General features: G+C 50.7%; 1 protein-coding gene across 2 annotated transcripts; it reads right to left on the bottom strand.

Annotated features, from left to right (window-relative positions):
* Positions 1-3,659: 3,659 nt before the first annotated feature.
* On the bottom strand, positions 3,660-17,062 carry PLEKHB1 (pleckstrin homology domain containing B1). 2 transcript variants are annotated; one of them, XM_024761937.1, is made up of 7 exons: positions 16,926-17,062; positions 15,635-15,710; positions 14,100-14,252; positions 13,385-13,487; positions 12,242-12,281; positions 5,604-5,700; positions 3,660-5,000 (listed from the first exon to the last, which is right to left on the bottom strand). In XM_024761937.1, exons 2-7 carry the CDS (start codon positions 15,669-15,671, stop codon positions 4,864-4,866), a joined length of 567 nt encoding a protein of 188 aa, XP_024617705.1. In that variant the 5' UTR covers positions 15,672-15,710; positions 16,926-17,062; the 3' UTR covers positions 3,660-4,863. The 2 variants fall into 2 exon arrangements, with proteins under 2 accessions (XP_024617705.1, XP_024617706.1); XM_024761938.1 differs by lacking the exon at positions 16,926-17,062 and adding an exon at positions 9,500-9,604 and having other exon boundaries at positions 15,635-15,709.
* Positions 17,063-18,400: the final 1,338 nt, after the last annotated feature.

An 18,400-nucleotide genomic window follows, 5' to 3' on the forward strand; every position in this document is an offset into this window, starting at 1 on the left:
GAACATTGGGGTCCATGTATTCTTTGGGACCATGTTTTTCTCCGGGTATATATGTCCAAGAGTAGGATTGCAGGATTATGTGGTAGCTCTAGTTTTAGTTTCTTAAGGAACGTCCATACTGTTTTCCATAGTGGCTGCACCAATTTACATTCCCACCAACAGTGTAGGAGGGTTCCCTTCTTTCCACACCCTCTCCAGCATTTACTGTTTGTGGATCTTTTTTATTTTTTTAAGCCTCACAGCATGTGGGATCCTAGTTCAAACCCATGCCACCTGCATTAGAAGCATGGAGTCTTAACCACTGGACCACCAGGGAAGTACCTGTTTGTGGATTTTTTGATGATAGCCATTCTGACTGGTGTGAGGTAATATCTCATTGTAGGTTTTTTTTGGCTCCATTGGGTCTTCGTTGCTCTAGTTGCAGTGAATGGGGGCCACTCTTCGTTGCAGCGCAGGCTTCTCATTGCGGTGGCTTCTCTTGTTGCGGAGCATGGGCTCTGGGCACGTGGGCTTCAGTAGTTGTAGCACGCAGGCCCAGTAGTTGTGGCTCGCGAGCTCTAGAGCACAGGCTCAGTAGTTGTGGCACATGGGCTTAGTTGCTCCGTGGCATGTGGGGTCTTCCTGGACCAGGGCTCGAACCTGTGTCCCCTGCATTGGCAGGCAGATTCTTAACCACTGTGCCAGGGAAGTCCCTGATGCTTACTCTTTCAGTGGCATATCTTTTTCTTTTTCTTTCTTTCTTTCTTTTCTTTCTCTTTCTTTCTTTTTCTTTTTTTCTTTCTTTCTTTCTCTCTCTCTCTCTCTCTCTCTCTTTCTCTCGTTCTCCCTTTCTCCCTTTCTTTCTCTCTTTCTCTCTTTCTTTCTTTCTCTTTCTTTATTTTTTTCCCGGCCATGCCACACAACTTGCAGGATCTTAATTCCCCAACCAGGGATCAGACCCAGGCCCTGGCAGTGAAAGTGCTGAGTCCTAACCACTGGACTGCCAGGGAATTCCCTGGCATATCTTTTTCTGTTCTTCTACTTTCAACCTACTTGCACATTTTAAAGTGTATCTTTTGTATAAAGTTATATAGTTGGGTCTTGCTTGTTTGTTTATTCTGACAATCTCTGTCTCTTAATTTATGCTTTTTGTCTACTTACCATTAATGTAATAATTAGTATGTTTGGATATAGGTCTGCCATTTTGGTGTTTGTTTTCTTTGCTTCATCTGTTTTTAAATTCCTTTATTGGCTTATTTATTTATTTACTTTTTTAGAAATATTTACTTATTTGGCTGTGCCGGGTCTTAGTTGTGGCATGTGGGATCTTTTTACTTGCAGCATGCAGACTCTTAGTTGTGGCATGTGGACTCTAGTTGCGGCATGAGGACTCTTACTTGTGGCATGAGAACTCTTATTGCAGCATGCCTGTGGGATCTAGTTCCCCGACCAGGGATCGAACCCAGGCCCCCTGCATTGGGAGCTTGGAGTCTTACACACTGGACCGCTAGGAAAGTCCCTCCTTTACTGGCTTTTTTAGCTTAACCTCTTTATATTTTCACTGGTTGCTCTAGGAATTCTAATGTGCATCTTTGACTTATCAGCATATACTTAAGTTAATATTGTATACTTCACATAAGGAAAAGGAAACTTGTCATAGTGTAACTCTATTTTCCCACTTCCCCCCACTCCCCTTGTCCTCTCAGCAATTTTTTTGATTCACTCATGATTTTGCATATACTTAATGGATAATTAATTCTCACTGAATAGTATTCCATCTTGTGAATGGAATACATCAATGGATCCACCTATTCTAGAGTTTGAGCTTTTGCTTTTATTACACTCTTGTACCTATTATTTTTGGGGTGACCATATGTACCCATTTTTGTTGAGGGTACCTAGGAGTAGAATTGATGGGTTAAGAGGTATGCATATGTGTGAGTTAACTGATCAGTTTCCAAAGCAGTTGTACCAGTTTACCCTTAAACGAGATTTCTAGTTGTTTCACATCAGTACTTAATGCTATCTATTTTATCTTTAGCCATTTAGTGATATCACATTTTAATTAAAAACTTTTAAAAACCACTGTGCTGACCAGACAAAACAATATGTGGGCCAGATGCGGTCCATAGGCCACCTCCAGATTAAACTGTGTTGTCTGTGAGAATTAATGTTTGTCTTAATATGTGTGTGAATAATTTAATAATTGTCTAGTGAACAGCTGGAAGATAAAAAATTCATGCTACAACCATCAGTGGAGAGATTTTGAAGCAAACTGCACCTGGAGCATCCATTTGCATCTTTCTTGCCCTGTTTGGTGGGGTGAGTGGAAATAACCATGGTATCATCAGGACCATGATAAATGTAGCCCTAAGACCATAGATGCCCAGAGAAAAGAGCCCTTAACCCAGCTGTGGGAGGTTCTCTATAAACTGGTCCATCCACTACCACTCCTTACCATGCAACTTGCTGTGACATCAGACTGTTTCCTGAACTTCACAGTGCTCTCAAGACCAAAATGTTTTTAGGCCTTTGTTCATGCCATTTCTTCCATCTGTTCTTTCTCCTTTCTCTGTTTGACAAACTCCTACTCATCCTTCAAGGCTCACCCTAAATTTTCACTTCCTGTCCCAAAGCTTTCCTCAGTCCCCTTGGCGCAGTTGGATACCTCTTCCTCAGAGCTCCCACTGCACCATGTTCCTATCGAACTTCATTGCTTTTTGATTATGTATCCCTCTAAGTTGGTGTCTGGGAATGTGGCTGAGGTGGATACCTGATATTCTTGCCACCCAGCTCTCACCTAGTCATCCTACTTCTGGGAACAGTGCCCTTAATTTCTTTTGGGACACTACCCCACCCCTGCTCTAAGCTCTGTTATTTTAGACCATCTTTTCCAGATCACAGTAGATTCAGAGATGGCCACAAGACCCACTTCAGGCTAATGTGCAACAGTTTGAATAAAAGTTCATGCCAGGACTTGTATTCATACTGTTGGAGGAAGAGAGGCTCTCTTGGCTAGACTTGAACCAAGGAGGGCATTAGTCTAGAGCTGCTGAATATCACTGCAACCTCTGAGCCAGCCCAGTGGCTGTAAAGATGGAAACAAAGCAAAGTCTAAGTGATAATATTTGAGTCCCTGGACCAAGCAGTTTCTGGACTTCTCAGGTATGTGGCCCAATATTTCCCCTTCTTGGGATTAAATCAGTTTGAGCATGGGGGTTCCTGTTACTTGCAGCCTCAAAAGGCCTGAAGTAAGATGGTTGTTTCCTTCCCTGGCCACCTTTGTCTCTATAAGCCCAACTCATTGATTCAACTCTAGAAGGATGGGAACCTACTGGAAAAGACCCCACCCAACACCACAGGGCTCTCAGAAAGCAGGCAGGGCATAACCTGGATCATCCATCAGCTCAGATGACAGATTCTGATGCAGCCTCTCCTCTCAAGCCCTCAGGAACAGCCAGCTTCAACCTGCCAGCTTATGGGTGGGGAAAGCAAGATACAGAAATGTTAAGTGACTTGCCCGAAATTGCACAGCTAACATGCTGCCACCAATTCTACCTGACCTCAGAATCCACACTCTCCTCACTATACCAGAGAATGCACTAGTAGGTGCTGAGTCATAGAGGTGTTCCAGGGAAACAGGGCCCTCCTGCGGGAACAAACAAAGCCAGAGTCAGGGCTAGAGCCAACCACACCTTTATTAGTCTCTGCAGTAGGGCAACTGGAGCCCCTATCTACCAGGGAACTTTAGCAGGCTACTCTGGCTACTGGGCAGGGATGTTAGCATTTCTACTAGTGATTGGGACAGGATGGGGAGGAGACTAGAAGGGGACCAAATGGGGAGACTGCTGGGCCACCTGCAGGGAGGCACATGTGGGGCCTTCAGGACGGAGACAAAGGTGGACCAGGTCCCAGAGGTGAACACTGCCATCTCCCCAAGAGTGAAGGAAGAGACAAAGCCTGAGATGCTGATAGCTACAGCTATGGATAGAGGGCCAAGCTTTTGGGGAACAGAAATGCATTTCTTGATGGAGGCACCAACCTAGGGCGAGTCACAAAGAGAGCTCACCTGCCCCCCAGGAAGAGGACCCCAGGTTCAGCTCAATTGCTGCCCCAGGCATCTTGACATGGAAAACAGGTGCTTTCTGAACACTGAAGGAACAAAGGATCCAGAAATCTGGTAGCTGGGAAGGATGAGGCTAAACTCAGGGAGTGTTTTGGGTTTGGGAATTAAAACAGGCAATATATTCATTATGGTGCAATCATGAAACTTCCCTCCAAAAAGCTCACACCTCCCCCTTAGCCAGCAACCTCCTTAGCCTGAAGGGCCATCATGATCTGACCCCTGCCCACACCCCAGCCCAAATGAACTCCCATTCAATTCTTTGGATGTGCCATTATGTTCACGGCTCTGCACTCTTGCCAACAACTTTACTCCTAGCCTACCTTCCTCACTTTTTGCCATCATACTGTCAAAAGACTGATAACTCCACCTTGTAAAGTGTTTGTTTACTCCAGTCTGCCGCACCAAGCTTGGAGCTGCCAGGGGAAAGAACCTGATTCCTGTGTCTGCAGTGCCTGGGCAACTTGAAGACCCATGAGTTGCATTTTCTGTGTCCTGGCGTGTTTGGGGGAAACATACCCACATGTGTCTATAACGGATTTCTGGGGTGTCTAGCAGTAGATAAAAGAAATTTGAGCTATGTTTGTGCCTGGGATGATAGCTTCTTCTGATGTGCAGGGTGAGGGTGGGGAGTGGGAGGAACGATCCGAGCCCAGAAGGGGCTAATGGAAACTAAGGGGCCAAGTGGGACAGGGTTTGGATGGTGGAGGGTGGGACCAAGCAGGAAAGGGGTCTTCTGCTCTACGCGCAGGGTCCAGGGCTCAGAACCAGCAGGGCGACCACATGAGCGAGCCGAGTGCTGCACCTGTGGCGGCTCCCGCAAGCATGCTCATGGCCAGGGGGGCGCCCGCGCCGTAGCAAGGATCCTCCCGGACCACTACGTGCGTCACGCCGGGGCCTGCGGAGAGAGAGCCCGTGAGGACCAGGGACTTAAGAGGAGGGAGCAAAGAGATCATCCGCCTCCTTCTGGTAGACTCCAGCCCAAACCAAGATAAGGCGCTGAGCCCACTCTCCTGCTCCCCAGTCGGAGAAACTGAGGGCTTGATGCGGGAAGGACGCGCGCTCTGTTCCCACGGCTTCTATGCCCTGGATCTGCTACGGACGTTCTGGGACCGTGGGGCTAGGATGGACTGGCGAGGAAACCCCGGGGTCTCTAAGAAACTCCAGACTGCACCTGATGATGGATGGGCCTTCCTTAACCGCCAGACCCTGGAGTGAGAGGAGGTAGCCTTTCCCGAATTAGCCACCAGGGGTCGCTACCAGCTCAAGAATGGGTATTGCTGAGCAGCCAGCGAATAGGGGCCGGCCTAGAGAACAGGTCAGCTCTGGAGTGGGGAGGGGCTCTGGTTCAAGAACCGTTCTGAGTCATGGGATGGGGAGGGGGCCTTGCGGAGGGTCCCACCTGGGAAAATCCATGGTCACTAAAAGGGTGGGGCCTGGCCCCTACTGATAGACCAGGGGCGGGAACTGAGGCAGGGGGAGGGGTGGGCCGGAGACTTACCATAGGTCGGTCCATAGTAGCTGCGGACATATGTGGCCTCGTGAGCGTTGGGGGGCACCACCCCATAGTAGTCCTGGTATGGGCTGTAGATGCGCACCTGGGGAGTCCTGCCTGGTCAGCTGCCGGAGAGCTGGGCCCGGCTTTTGTCCCCTCCCCCCCACACCTGGTTCGGGCCCTTCTGGGCCCACAGAGCCACCACACCAAGTTTACAAATAGGTCCCCAGATACCAGCAAGCTCCTGAAGAAAGACCCTACCTCCCCACAAGGCCCTTGTCCTCTAATACTTCAGCCCCTCCATCCAGCTCCCAGCGATGCCATTTTCCTGCGCTGGCTTCCTACCTAGCACTCCCCTGATCAAAAATTCTCCATGGCTCCCTACTTCCTTTGATAGATAGTCTAATATTTGCTAGCAGCTCTCCAGTGATGACACTTGGAGAAACCCAATGGACTTCTCTACTCTCCTGGTTATGGAGAGGGGGGCCTGGGCTTTGGCCAGGAAATAAAAGGGGGTTGTGGAGGAAGGAAGGGAAAGGAAAGGTAGAGGTGGGAAGTAACTAAAGTATTATTAAGCATCCAACATGTTCCAGGTCCTAAGGGAGATGCTGACATGTGTTATTTCCTCTCATCCTTACAGCAGGCATTATTCACTCTACCACACAGCTGGGGATGGAGGCTCAGAGAAGAATGGTCAGTGTTCTCTCTGGGAGGGAGGAATAGACTGTTCGCCCTCTCCCCTCCCCCATTAGATTTTTACCAACCCCTCAAAGCCTAATTCAAAAGTCACCCACTCCAGGAAGCCCTTCTGGCCTCAGAAAGAATCCTTTCTTCCTGAGTTCTCTGTGGACTATGCTTGTGCCTTTTGTTCCTAGCCTTCCTCCTGGCCTTTCCTGCCTGCACCCTGAATGTGAGCTGCCTATTGGCAAGGGCTTTGATTCATTTGTGTTGCCAGCAGGGCCTAGGGAATAGCAAGGACTAATAAATATATGCTGAATTAAATGGAAGCTCTTAATCCAAGACCCTCATTTTATCCATGGGGAACAGACTTGGAACAGACTTCTTAGCCCCCTTGCACCTTATATCTCTAACTGAGCTTAACACCTAAATGGTCCAGGTGGTCCCTTAAAAGTCCAGGTGTCCAAACTTAAACCATCTCAAAGTAATTTCATCATCCTTCGATCCCCCCAAACCTGCTCTTCTGTGAATGCTTTCCTCTAAACACCACCACCATGCACTCAAACCAAGACATCAGGTTGGCACTGCTGTCTTCACACACATCTTCCACATATTAGCCACCAGATCTCATGATTTTATCTTCTGAATATGCTCTTCTGTCCATCCTCTTGCCCAGTGCCAAGAGAATAAGCCATTGGTTTATTGGAAATTGTGGGCGACCTTGAAAACACTTTTCAGAGGAGTGGTTGGAGGAAGAAGCCAGAATATGGAGGACTGAAGAATGGTTGAGAGAGGAGGGATGGAATCAGCATGTCATGACATCTCTTTTAAGAAGTCTGGCTGTAAAGGGGAGTCCTCCAACCACACCTGTGATTTCAAGTATCCATGCCATTTCCCTTTGAAAGGGATTCCTTTCTCATCTTTTTAAATTCAACTACCTAACCTGTCTTTTAGACTCAACTCACATATCACTCTCCCTGAACCTCAGGTTCTGTTAGGGTCCCATCTGGGCACCCATGGCCCTTAGACTTCCATCATCACAGCACCAACCACTCTATGGTGTCATTGTTGTATCCCTGTGAGGTGTCTCCTCCATCAGACTGGAAGAAAACACCTCCTGCCCCCAACAAGGGCAGGGACTGGGTCTAATCAGGCCTGACTGGAACATGGTAGGTGCCTAATGTATTGAATTTATCTCAAGTGAGTCAAATACAGGGTCAGACTGGAACTAAGGTCACCCAACTCTAAGTCCAGTTTCAAGTTAGGTACAATGACCAGACCCAGAGCAATGCAAGAGGCTCAGACAAACAATGCTCAGTCTCAAGTGACTTCCCTTACTGTGCTCCTTCCCCAAGGGTGATCCAATAGGGCTTTCTGGTAGGGGTGACCAAGATCTGAGCTCTAAGCCTAGAAGGGGCTAGAGAGATCTAAGCACTCAAGAGCCCCAGTTTTACGGGTAGGGAAGTTGAGGTCCAGAGCCTACATCTGCCCTGCACTGTAAGCCAGTGGGCCTGTCCAGGCCCTGGAGAAAGTAGAAAGCACCATCTCATGTCTCTGTGGGGCACCTGTTTCTACCCTCCAGGCCTAAGAGGCCCAGAGGCAAGCTCATGTGGGTCACCTGGCAGTGGGGCAGGGGATTCCCCAGAGACCTCACAGAATCTAAGGATTTGATCCAGATCCTCTCCCTCTCCAGGCCAAGCCCCTTTTGTAGGTGGGGACAGGGACAGTCAATCAGGAGGTCATATGCAAATGGACCCCTCACCTCAGAAAAGCTCAAGTTGATAGCTTTTAAATTCAATTTTTAGGCATCCCCACTTTAAACAAACTTTTATCCTAGTTTGGGTATGGGGGATGCCTCAGAATGCTGGGCTGGGAATCCCAGCCCTGCCACTGATGAATTAAGTGACCCCGGTCATGTTATGTAACCTCTCAGAGCTTTAGTTTTCTCATCTGTAAATGGGGACAGTCTTTCCTACACTGCCCACTCCCAGGGCACAGTGAGAATCCAGCAGAACCATGTCTATGCATCTAGGTGGTCCTAGCACTTCTGGGCTCAGTGGTTCTGCACATCAGAATCGTCAGGAGAAATTTTTTAAACCATAGATTTCCAAGGCCCCACCCAGAACTACAAAATTAGAGCATCCAGAAGTAGGATCTGAACATCTGAATTGTTCTTAAGTCCATAAGCGATTCTAATGCACAGCCACATTGAGCACCACTGTGCTAGAAAAGGAGTTCACAGCTGACCACAGGTACTCTAACCCAAGCCCCCTACTGTGCCCACCCCAGGTCAGGCTGAGTGCTGGAGACAGAGAGGGGATTCATCCCCAAATCCTGCTTTCCAGAAACACTGGGGAGGGGGGTGTGTGGCAGGGAGACAGACACGGACTAAATTATAATACGCAGTAGTGAGGCCATAACAGAGGTTTTTTTACTCCTTCCTTCCTCTCTTTATTCATTCACTCATTTGCCCATTCAGTGACTACTGCTTGAGACCTACTTGTACCCCACCCTCATGCACCAGGAACAGGAGGGTCAAAATAGACTGTCCCCGGGCTTCCCTGGTGGCGCAGTGGTTGAGAGTCCGCCTGCCAATGCAGGGGACACGGGTTCGTGCCCCAGTCCGGGAAGATCCCAAGCACTCATTGTGCACCAGCTGTATACCCAGCACTGTGCCAGGTTCCACAGGGGCAGAGCTGACCTAACCTGATCCTTGCCTTGAAGGAAGTTCCAGGTCTCCTGGGAGAATAGAGACAAAAATAAAGGAACTAGAAATCAGGCAGAATGAAGACAGGACTAAGCACTAACGCAGTGGGTTGTGGGAGGGAGCAACGATGCGTGGAGGTCTGGGAAGTCCTCCCTGAGGAGGTGGCAGCCTTTGAGGTGCATCTTAGAGGATAAGCATCATTTTGTTAGGAAATTAAGGGTCTTTGCCGCAGACAGAGCAGCACACGCAAAGGCTGGAGAGACAGAAAAGGTCGGGCATAGCTGGGAGCAGGGGGTTGAGCAGAGCAGTTGGAGCGCAGGGGATGAGGGGGATGAGGTGGGCAAGTCTGGCCCAGGCCAGATTCCGAAGGCCTTGAAAGCAGGGCTGTGCTTGGTGTCCTATGAATGATGGGGAGCCATGGAATGTTTGTGAGCAGGGAAGGGATGTGACTGGGCCCACTGCTGGAGGCACATCCTGGTGCCAGAATGGAGGCCGGGAGGGCTGAGCCAGCACTTACCCAGATCCGCCTCTCAACATTACAGGGGCTCCACGAGCGGGTCACACACCTGACCTTGGGGCAAACCCGGCGGCTCCTGGGAGGGACGGTGGCTCCAGCTGGGGCCTGCTTAAGCCACAGAAACCCAAGAAGGGGAGGGAGGCAGGTGTCAGAGGCCCTCTACATCTGGAGAGACTCGGAGCTCTTCGCAGGCCCTAGCAGAGCCCTCTGCCAGCTGGGCAAGGGAAGGGGGTATCCTCTTCTTCCCCAGCCCATGGTAATGGTGGGAAGCTCAGAAGGGGTGGTGATTTTGCTGAAGTTACACAGAGAAGACGGATCAGTAGTGTCTCTCCAGAATTAGCCCACCTTCGCCTGTTTCAGGCTGCTGAGGCTCCCAGTCTCCAGGGAGGACAGTACAGCTCTGATCTGCCTGCCCACCCACCTGCACCCAGCACTGGCCCCACAGCCTTGCCCGACTGTGCCCCCGTCCCTGTGTCAGGGGCTCCTCCTGGAGCCTCCACCCAGAGTGGGGTATAAACCTGCAGGATGTGGAGGGACAAAGCACAGGTCACTCCTATTAGGCACAGGACAGACAGACACAGGCATGAACACTAAGAGATGGGCAGACACTAGTACAAAGACACAGAGGTACAAACACACCCAGTTCGAGCAAGCCTAGGGACCAGAGGGATGCGCGCGTGTGTGTGCACGTGTGTGCGTGTGTGTGTGTAGAGCAGGGGGAGGTGGAGTGGAGTAGAGAGATTTAGGAAGCAGAGCAGCAGGAAGGTGGATAGGCAGAGAAGACACAAGGCAGCTTCATAGAGTCACAGAGTACAGAACGGTCAGCCCTCACCTCCTTCTTCCTGCCCCTCTTGGGTGGGAGTGGTCTGCCCTGCATAAGTGGGTTTGGAGCTCAAAGCCAGGTCCCTCCACCCTGCTGACCACTGCCCCAGCCTCCACCCAGAAGCCTGAGTCTGCTCCAAAGCCTGACCACAGCCCCCCTGCTTAATGCCCTTTATTGCTCCCCACAACCCTCAGGATAAAGTTCAGTTCCTTCACCTGGACTTCAAGGCCGTTTGTGACATGGCTCCTCAGAGGTCATGTCTCCTGTTTCTTTCCCTCCACAACTTACCCTCCAGCCAGGCCAGACTCCTGGCCTTTAGACACACATGTGTGCATATACACGCTTGCACGTACCACTTCCCCACCTCTGCTCATGTAGCTCCTACTGCAGTTAGTGCCCTTCCCTCAAAGTCTCACTGACCTAGGTTCCAGTGCAGGCTCTTCCACTGACTTAAGACGATGAGACTTTGGACGAGTCAATTCCCCTCTGAACCTCAGCTCCCCAGCTATAAAATGGGACTAAAAATACCAACCCCTAGCCCTTCTTACTGAAGATTAAATGATACAACCAATGCCGGGTGGTCAAGCACAATGCCTGGCCCTCAGCAGGTGAATGCCTGAGGGAGTTTCTAAATGCATCCCAGTCTTCCCTGCTACTTCCCAGCGGACTTTTTTTTTCTAGATGAGAAGGAGCTCCACTGTGCCACAGGTAGAAGGAGCAGGCACAGAATCTGGGGTCAGGCAGATGGGGGTTGAAGCCAAGCTTGGCCACCCGAGCTCCTCAAAACCACGCCTTTGGGCAGCTCCTCAAAACCATACCTCCATCAATCACTAAGTTCTGTTGATTCTACCTCTTAAGTGTGTCTTATCCTCATCAGCTTGTCTCTGCCAGCAAGGCCTTAGTCGAGACCCACAGGTGGTCACCTGCACACTGTCCCAGCCTTCTAACAGGTCTCTGGGCAACCACTCTTACCCTCTACAATCCATTCCCTACCTACCAGCCAGACTATCTTTTTTTAAAACTACAAGTCTGGTCTGATCTGCTCATGCCATTCCTCTGCTTAAAAACTTTCAGTGACTTCCCAGTATTCTTAGCTGAAACCACTATCCTTAACAGAGCTTTTAATGCCTGGCTTTGCTAACCCTCCTTCCCCCACGGCTCTCTCTCTCCCTGAGATCCAGCCACCCCAGCCTTCCTTCTGTTCTTCAACCTGCCAGCATCATAACCCCTCTCAGGGCCTTTGCACCTGCAGTTCCCTCTGCCTGGAAAGCTCTTCCCTTCACCCCACCCCAGCCCTTTCACCCAGTTGATTTTTGTTATCCTTCAGGTCTCATCTTAAGCCTTGTCTGGACTCCCACCTGATCAGGCCATCAAGGTGGATGCACATTGAATGCACTGCAATGGAATCACTAACTCTGTAATTTGTGACTTCACGTCTAGCTCCCCATTAGGCTGAGTCCAGGAAGGCAGGGCCCACATCTCCTTAGCTACCCTCTGATCACTGGTCCTTGGCACGGTGCCTGGCACATAGTAGGAACTCAGTAAATATTCATTGTGTGGATGAATAAAACTCAATCTTATCATCTGCAGAGAGAGAACAATAATCCCAACCTCACAGGACGGTTGAGGGGAGTAGCTGGTATTGTAACTATATCACACCTGACACATAATACTTGCTGGATAAAAGATAGTTCCTTTCCCCCTGCTCACATGCCACCCCCTTCAACAAGCCTTCTTGGAGGCCTGTCTCTCCCTCCTCCAAGCACCAGTTGGATGTCTTCTGTCCTTCTCCACTCGGGACTCAGTCACTCACATATATGGAAATTGAGAACTGCTGGCTGGCAGAGACCGAATCTGAGTCACCCATGATTCCATGGCAGGTAGGGGTGGGGAGGAGACAGGGAGGGAAGGGGGCTCACCGGGGTGGAGTTCGCCTCCAGCAGTGCCGTCTTCCATGCTCTGCAATGCAAACCCACCGGACCATGAGGGAGTTCAGGAGAAAGGAGATTGGGCCCCACATTTTAGACTTTCCTCCCCAACCCAGCCTCTAGCCCTAGTCTCTTGTGAAGGGGGAGATCCTCTTGACTCCCTTGGGTAGACAAAGGTGACCCCCTCTGCTGCTCCAGTCACATAGACAAGCCCTCAGTTGAGCTGCAGCCTCCTAATGCATTCTTAGTCCATAGTCTCTTTCCCTCTAGAAATTCCGGTTTCCCCATCTGGACAAAAGACAGCTGGGCTTGGGTGGTCCCTTAGGAGTTCAGATTCTGACATGCCTAGGCTGGTTCTCTGGCTGCAGCCCACCTCCACATCCCAAACCTACAAACTCAGTTCCCCAATGCTCTGACCCCAGAGCCCCGGGAACACCCAGTGGACACCGGACAATTGAGCCTTTGTTGGTTGCCATGGCACCTGGCTGGGGTGGACAAGGCGGCTCTGTGCTTTGTCTACCCCGAGCTCAGCCTCCCCTACTCCCACACATCCCATCTCTTTCACTCTCCTGTAGCGCAAAGGCCAACTGACCCTCCGCCAGAGAGTGGGAAGGGCAAGAATGTGAGTGAGGAAGACACGCCCAGTCTCTCCCAGTGTGGATCTGCATCTCACATGGGGGGCCCGCGGGCTGCCTCTGTTAGGCAGGTTAGGGTCTATCCCTCAGATCAGAGTACCCCCTGCCCCAGGCCATCTTCTAGGAAGGGAGTGAGAAGGAGGGCCTCTGAGGATGCCATGGGGCTGTCTGTTCCTTTGTATCACTCCCAAGTGAGGGCTCACCTCAGAGGCTGCTGGATGGCCAACTCTGAGTGACCAGGGACCACACCCCTGAGGTAGGTATGCACACCCCTCCCCCAACAGTCCTGAATTCATCCCTAACCATATCAGTTTCCTGGATACCATACCAATCACCATGAGCCGTTCCAATCCACTCTGCCCAGCCTCCACTGAGACTATCATGCTCACTGGTCTTTGTCCCCTTTTCCTACCTTTAGGGAACTAGAGACCCAATGAGGAGGAGGCGTCTGGTCATATTCCCCAAGATCCCACCCCATCCTCTCCTGGGAACCACTCACATGGCATCATCCCGGGTCTCTGCACACAGGTGCAGGCGGCCGCCCTCTCGTAGGTTCACGATCAGCAGGCCATCTCGGCTCCTGCCCTCTGGGGGCTGCACATCTAAAGGCAGACACACATATACGGGGTTTCCACAGGGCACAGGCCGCAGGTTTCCCCAGTAAACCAGAAACAAGAATAGGAATTGACTTCTCTGAGTCCTTTTTATTGGCCACTGCCAACATCATCTGATCTCACACACTTTGCTTGGGATTCTGCTCAACTCTTTAGACCCTTCCACCTTTCCACATTGCCTGCTTCTCTAGTTAGGTATATCTATCTCCCAGTTTCCCTGTATAATTATGGCCTGAGCCTTGATCAAGGAGATTTGCTGTGTGACTTTGGGCCAGTCACTTAATTTCTCTGAGCCTCCTTATTTCATTTCATCTTTTTCCATTCCTAGCACGGGAGAGGGTAAGAACTGTGTCTGACTCACCTCTGTGAACCCAGCATAGGGCCCAGGTCCAGCACAGAGTAGGAACTCAATAAGGAACTGATTTCTTAATTCACACCCACATGAATTGGAGGTGATAGAGGCCCAGAAGCAATGTCTATGGAAGGCCTCTGAAAGCCGCAAAGAGCCTTCCACCTGAGAAGAGCAGGTGTTCTCAGACGGACACAGTGTGGGGGCCGTGGCCATAGTCACAGTGCCAGAGAGAAAGGGGCTCTGCTTACCGTGGCACTCTTGGCCTATCTTTATGTCTCGGACGTTGAAGCGGATGAGCACGCGGTCCTCCTCATCCTGCGCAGTCTCATCTTGGTAGTAGCCCAGGGTTCCATCCAGCCACAGGGCAAACCAATTCCGCTTCCAGCGGCGGAGGATGGAGCCTGTGCAATATTCCAGACCCGCCAGGCAGGCTGATCACAGAGCCTGCTGCGGGGCAGGAGCCCTGGGTGGGTTCCCAGAGTCCCCTTACCCCCGGCCCCCAGTGTTATAACCATCCCGTCCTTGCCCGTCTACTCCCTGAAATGATGGCAGGGCCTCTCTCTGTCTTGCTCACCCATTGCCTCCCACTGGGACTAACACATAGTCAGGGCTCCATAAATGTGCTGAAGGGTAAATGAATGATCAGATTCTTTCCTTGGGGGAAGCTGGAAATCTTTTTTTTTTTTAAGTGTCACAAGACATGGAGCACCTCCACAAATTTAAATTCATGTCCAATTGAACATTTGTTTCTGTACCTACAGTTCGTCAGAGAAAAAGCGTTAAGTTGTTTTTGTATGAATGCAGAATATGATTTATGCAAGAATTAACAAAACAACTAGTCGTCAAGTGCTTGCCTTAAGGAAACCCTTAGTTTCCATCGCATCCATTCTGCTGAGGGGGGTACAATGATTGCTTATAATTATGAGCATACTTGAAAAAAAAGGCCAAGCCCCAGGTGACAGTCATTTGTGTAGTGTCTGCCTCTTCCACCAAATGGGGAGCAGAGGGATTGGCCATAGCTCACCTCACCTGTCCCGGCACCCAGCAGGACCTGGACTCAGTGTTTGCTGAACTGAACGAAGTGAGTACGGGTCATAGGGTGTGGGGAGCTCCTAAGCCCGGGACAGCTCTGATTCAGATCATGACTCTGGTCAGAGGTGGGTCTGAGCCCTAGCTTTAGACATTTTGTGACTGGAAAACTTTACAGAAAAGGGTAAAGACATAAGAGATCTACCTAGAGCTTTACAAATTCCAAAGCACAGAGGCATTTTTCATTCTGTTCTGCGCCTTGTTCTGTGGCCAGCCCTGGGTATGCGTGCTATGGACACACAGAGAATTAAACCCAGTCCCTGCAGTTGAGGTGCTCACAGTCTGGAGCCAGTATGAGGTGGGGGAGTGGTGAGGCCCACAGGTAAAGATGGTTATATATTTATCAGGGCTATAACAGGGGTATGTATGAGGCACTGGGAACGAAGAAGGGGGCCACTAACCCAGCTTGGTGCTACAGCAGGGGCTGGGGTGGTGAGGAGAGAAAAGGCAGAGAAGGCTCCTCACAGAAGGGGACATCTGAGCTGGGTTTTGAAGAATAAGTAGTTTACCAAGCAGTCAGGAATGTGAAGGACATTCCGGGCAGAGACAAGAGTCTGGACAAAGGAGGGGAGGATAAAAAGGGCATGATTTCTTGGGAGAAGGGTTCACTGTGCAGGTCCAACAGGCCACTTTCCTCATCCCTGCCCCTGGACAAGGTGCAGGACAGATGAGGGCTTGGCCCAGGGTCACTCACTCTGTCTCCACAGCCAGCCGCCCCTCACCAGGGCCATTTCCTCAAAAGAACTTTCCAGGGCAGAGTCAGTCAGAACCTGTCAGAGGAGCCAAAAGACGCACGGGCCTCATCGGCTGCTCCACAGCAGCTCCTCAGAGAAAAGCCCCCACCCCTGTCGTCCCTGGGGGAGCCACCGAGGAAACATGTAAAGGAGTGTGAGTAAACGAAGAGGGCAAGCCTGTCTGTCTCCTTCCCATTCTCTGCTCCAGGCACATAATCGGAGCACTGTGCTTGTAGGGTCAGCAGGGCAGCCACCCACTGCGCTGGGGTGGGGCTGGGGGTCAGAAGCCTGGTCAGAATCTCAGCCCCATAACCTTGACCAAGTCCCTTCTCCCTGGCCTCCACTTCCAGATCTGTAAAAGCATGTCCATCGGGCAGGTAGAGACTGAAGTGACGAACTCTTAAAATGTTAGAAACCCTGGAATTTTCAAACGCTGGCAGCAGAGAATATTAGAATCATGGCAATGAATGAGGGACTTTCATGATGAGAGAAGCCTCCCTCACATTTGAACCCCACCAGAGCCATTTACAAAGTGCATAAAATAATAGTTCAACAGCAACTATGATTGATCGAGCAGTATGTGCCAGGTATACTTCTCAAGTGCTTTCATCTAGTATCTCGTTGAAGCCCCACAATAATCCTTGTTATTCCCAGGAAACTGGGGCCTGGAGAGGTCCAGGCACTTGCGCAGATTTGCTTGGTTATTAAGCAGTGGAGCCAGGATTCACACCCAACAGTCCTGGCTTCTAACCATTATTCTAGTAGGAGCTTTTAAAACTCCCGATACACAGGTCATACCCAGTAATAATTAAATCAGAATATCTGGGGGCAGGAGGTAAGCACTGATAGTCTTCAAAGATACCCAGGTGATTCAGTGTACAGCAAAGTTTGGGCCCCACTGCAACTCTATTGAGTACTTTACTAGATGGGTAGGATCTTTCCTCCTATTTTACAGATGGACAAACTAAGCTATAGCATGTGACTTGTCCATGTGTATGACGGAGCTTGGATTGGAATCCAGGTGCCCTCTGTTCTTGAGCGCGGCTTACTTTTAAGCTAGTGCCTTCGCCCCTCCCCCCACTAGCTCACACCTGTTGCTGCGCAGCAAGGGCTGGCTGGAACACCTGGGCTGGAAGGCCCGGGCTTGTCCCTGCTTCTCTTGCTGCTCCCTCCCATCTTCACGCTCAGACACAGGTCAGATAAGACGGCCAGGTGCAAACTCCCTCTCCAACCCCCCCTTGATGCACCCACCTGTCTACACCTGTTGCGACGCTGCTGCCAAAACGGCCGCTACTTGGTGCTGCGGCCTCCCAACCCGCTGCGCCTGCGCTTTGTGCGCCCCAGAGCGCCCGGGGCTGTTCACTCCCCAGGCTGCGCCCGGGGTCTAGCTGCCTCGGGGCCCCGCCCTCTGGTCCCGCCCCGCCACCGGGGAGGGGGCGGGGCGTGTAGAGATGTGCGACAGGAGGCCTTCTGGGACTTGTAGTCTGCAGGCCTAGATATGGGTAATCAATATACAGCCTCTCGTGGGTGGTAGCCCTGTGCCCAACCGGAGCACAGGTGAGAGGCCGCACCTGCGATTTTATTTTGCTATTAAGTCATTATTTTGTTCATTCATTTATCATGAAATACTTTTTCCCCAAGAATCTTGATCTCTAATTTTCTAGAAAAATGTAAATTACAAGGAGAAAACAGGCTCCTAGCTTTGCCATGTTTTCTTGATACTTAGTTTGTGCCTGGCACCGGGCGTTAGTGGAGGGCATAAAAAAGCATCCGACAAGGCCCTTCCTCTTCTTTTCCCAGCTTCCCGTCTGGTGGAGGAGACAACATAAACACACAATTAAAGCACAGGGTATGGTTTGACAATGGGAAAGAAGACTCTGACTTTGACCAAGGGGTTCAGGAAGGCTTCCCAGTGGAGGCTGAAAGAGGTCTTGAAGGATGAGTATGAGTGTCCAGTATTTCAGCGTGTTTGGAAAGTAGAGTGCAGGGGTGGGGGTGGGGAGTGCATGGGGATCAGCAGGTGATGAAGCTGCAGGGGTTGCAAGGATATAACATGAAAGTCTTGGATGACAGGCTCAGGAGCTTGGGCATTATGACATAGTGACTGGAGCTTGGGCTTGCGGGTTTCAAGGTGAGGAGTTAGGCGGTTCAATTTATGGGTTGGAAAGGTATTTCTAGGACAGTCAAAAATGGATTGAAAGGGGCCCAACTAGAGAAAGAAGACTGTTTCTCTATCTACCACCACAGTCTGTTCCTCCAGGATCATTTCCTTGAATAGCTCAGCCCTACAAACCCCCACCTAGGAGCAGACCCAGGATGTCATTCAGAGGATAGAGCTTGTCAGGGCCTGAAAGATCCCTTGAGAACGGAACCCACCCTGCCCTGGGCCCTTTCTCCTGTCCCAGAGATCTCTTTCTTACCGGAGCTGCAGGGCTCATGGTTCCAGGGCGGCCAGAGCAGCATGTCTCAGAAGGCTCCTGCAGGGGTACATTTCCCTAAGCGCCTTGGAGATAAGGGGATCAGGAAGGTGCTACCAAGTGGAAACCGGAAGGGGGTGTCAAAGAGAGGGGGCACATAGATCCTAGAGAAAGTCGTCCTTTCTTTCCAGTTCCAGGCCCACCTACTGATCCCCTATTTGACCTTCAGTTCACTGGATAACAAGTCATCTGTGATTCGGAGGTGGTCTTGGACTAGCAACGCTCAGATTCCCGGTGGGGGGCGAAGCC

This window comes from Neophocaena asiaeorientalis, unplaced genomic scaffold (genome assembly GCF_003031525.2).
Source record: "Neophocaena asiaeorientalis asiaeorientalis breed wild unplaced genomic scaffold, Neophocaena_asiaeorientalis_V1.1 scaffold263, whole genome shotgun sequence".
Lineage (NCBI taxonomy): Eukaryota > Metazoa > Chordata > Mammalia > Artiodactyla > Phocoenidae > Neophocaena > Neophocaena asiaeorientalis.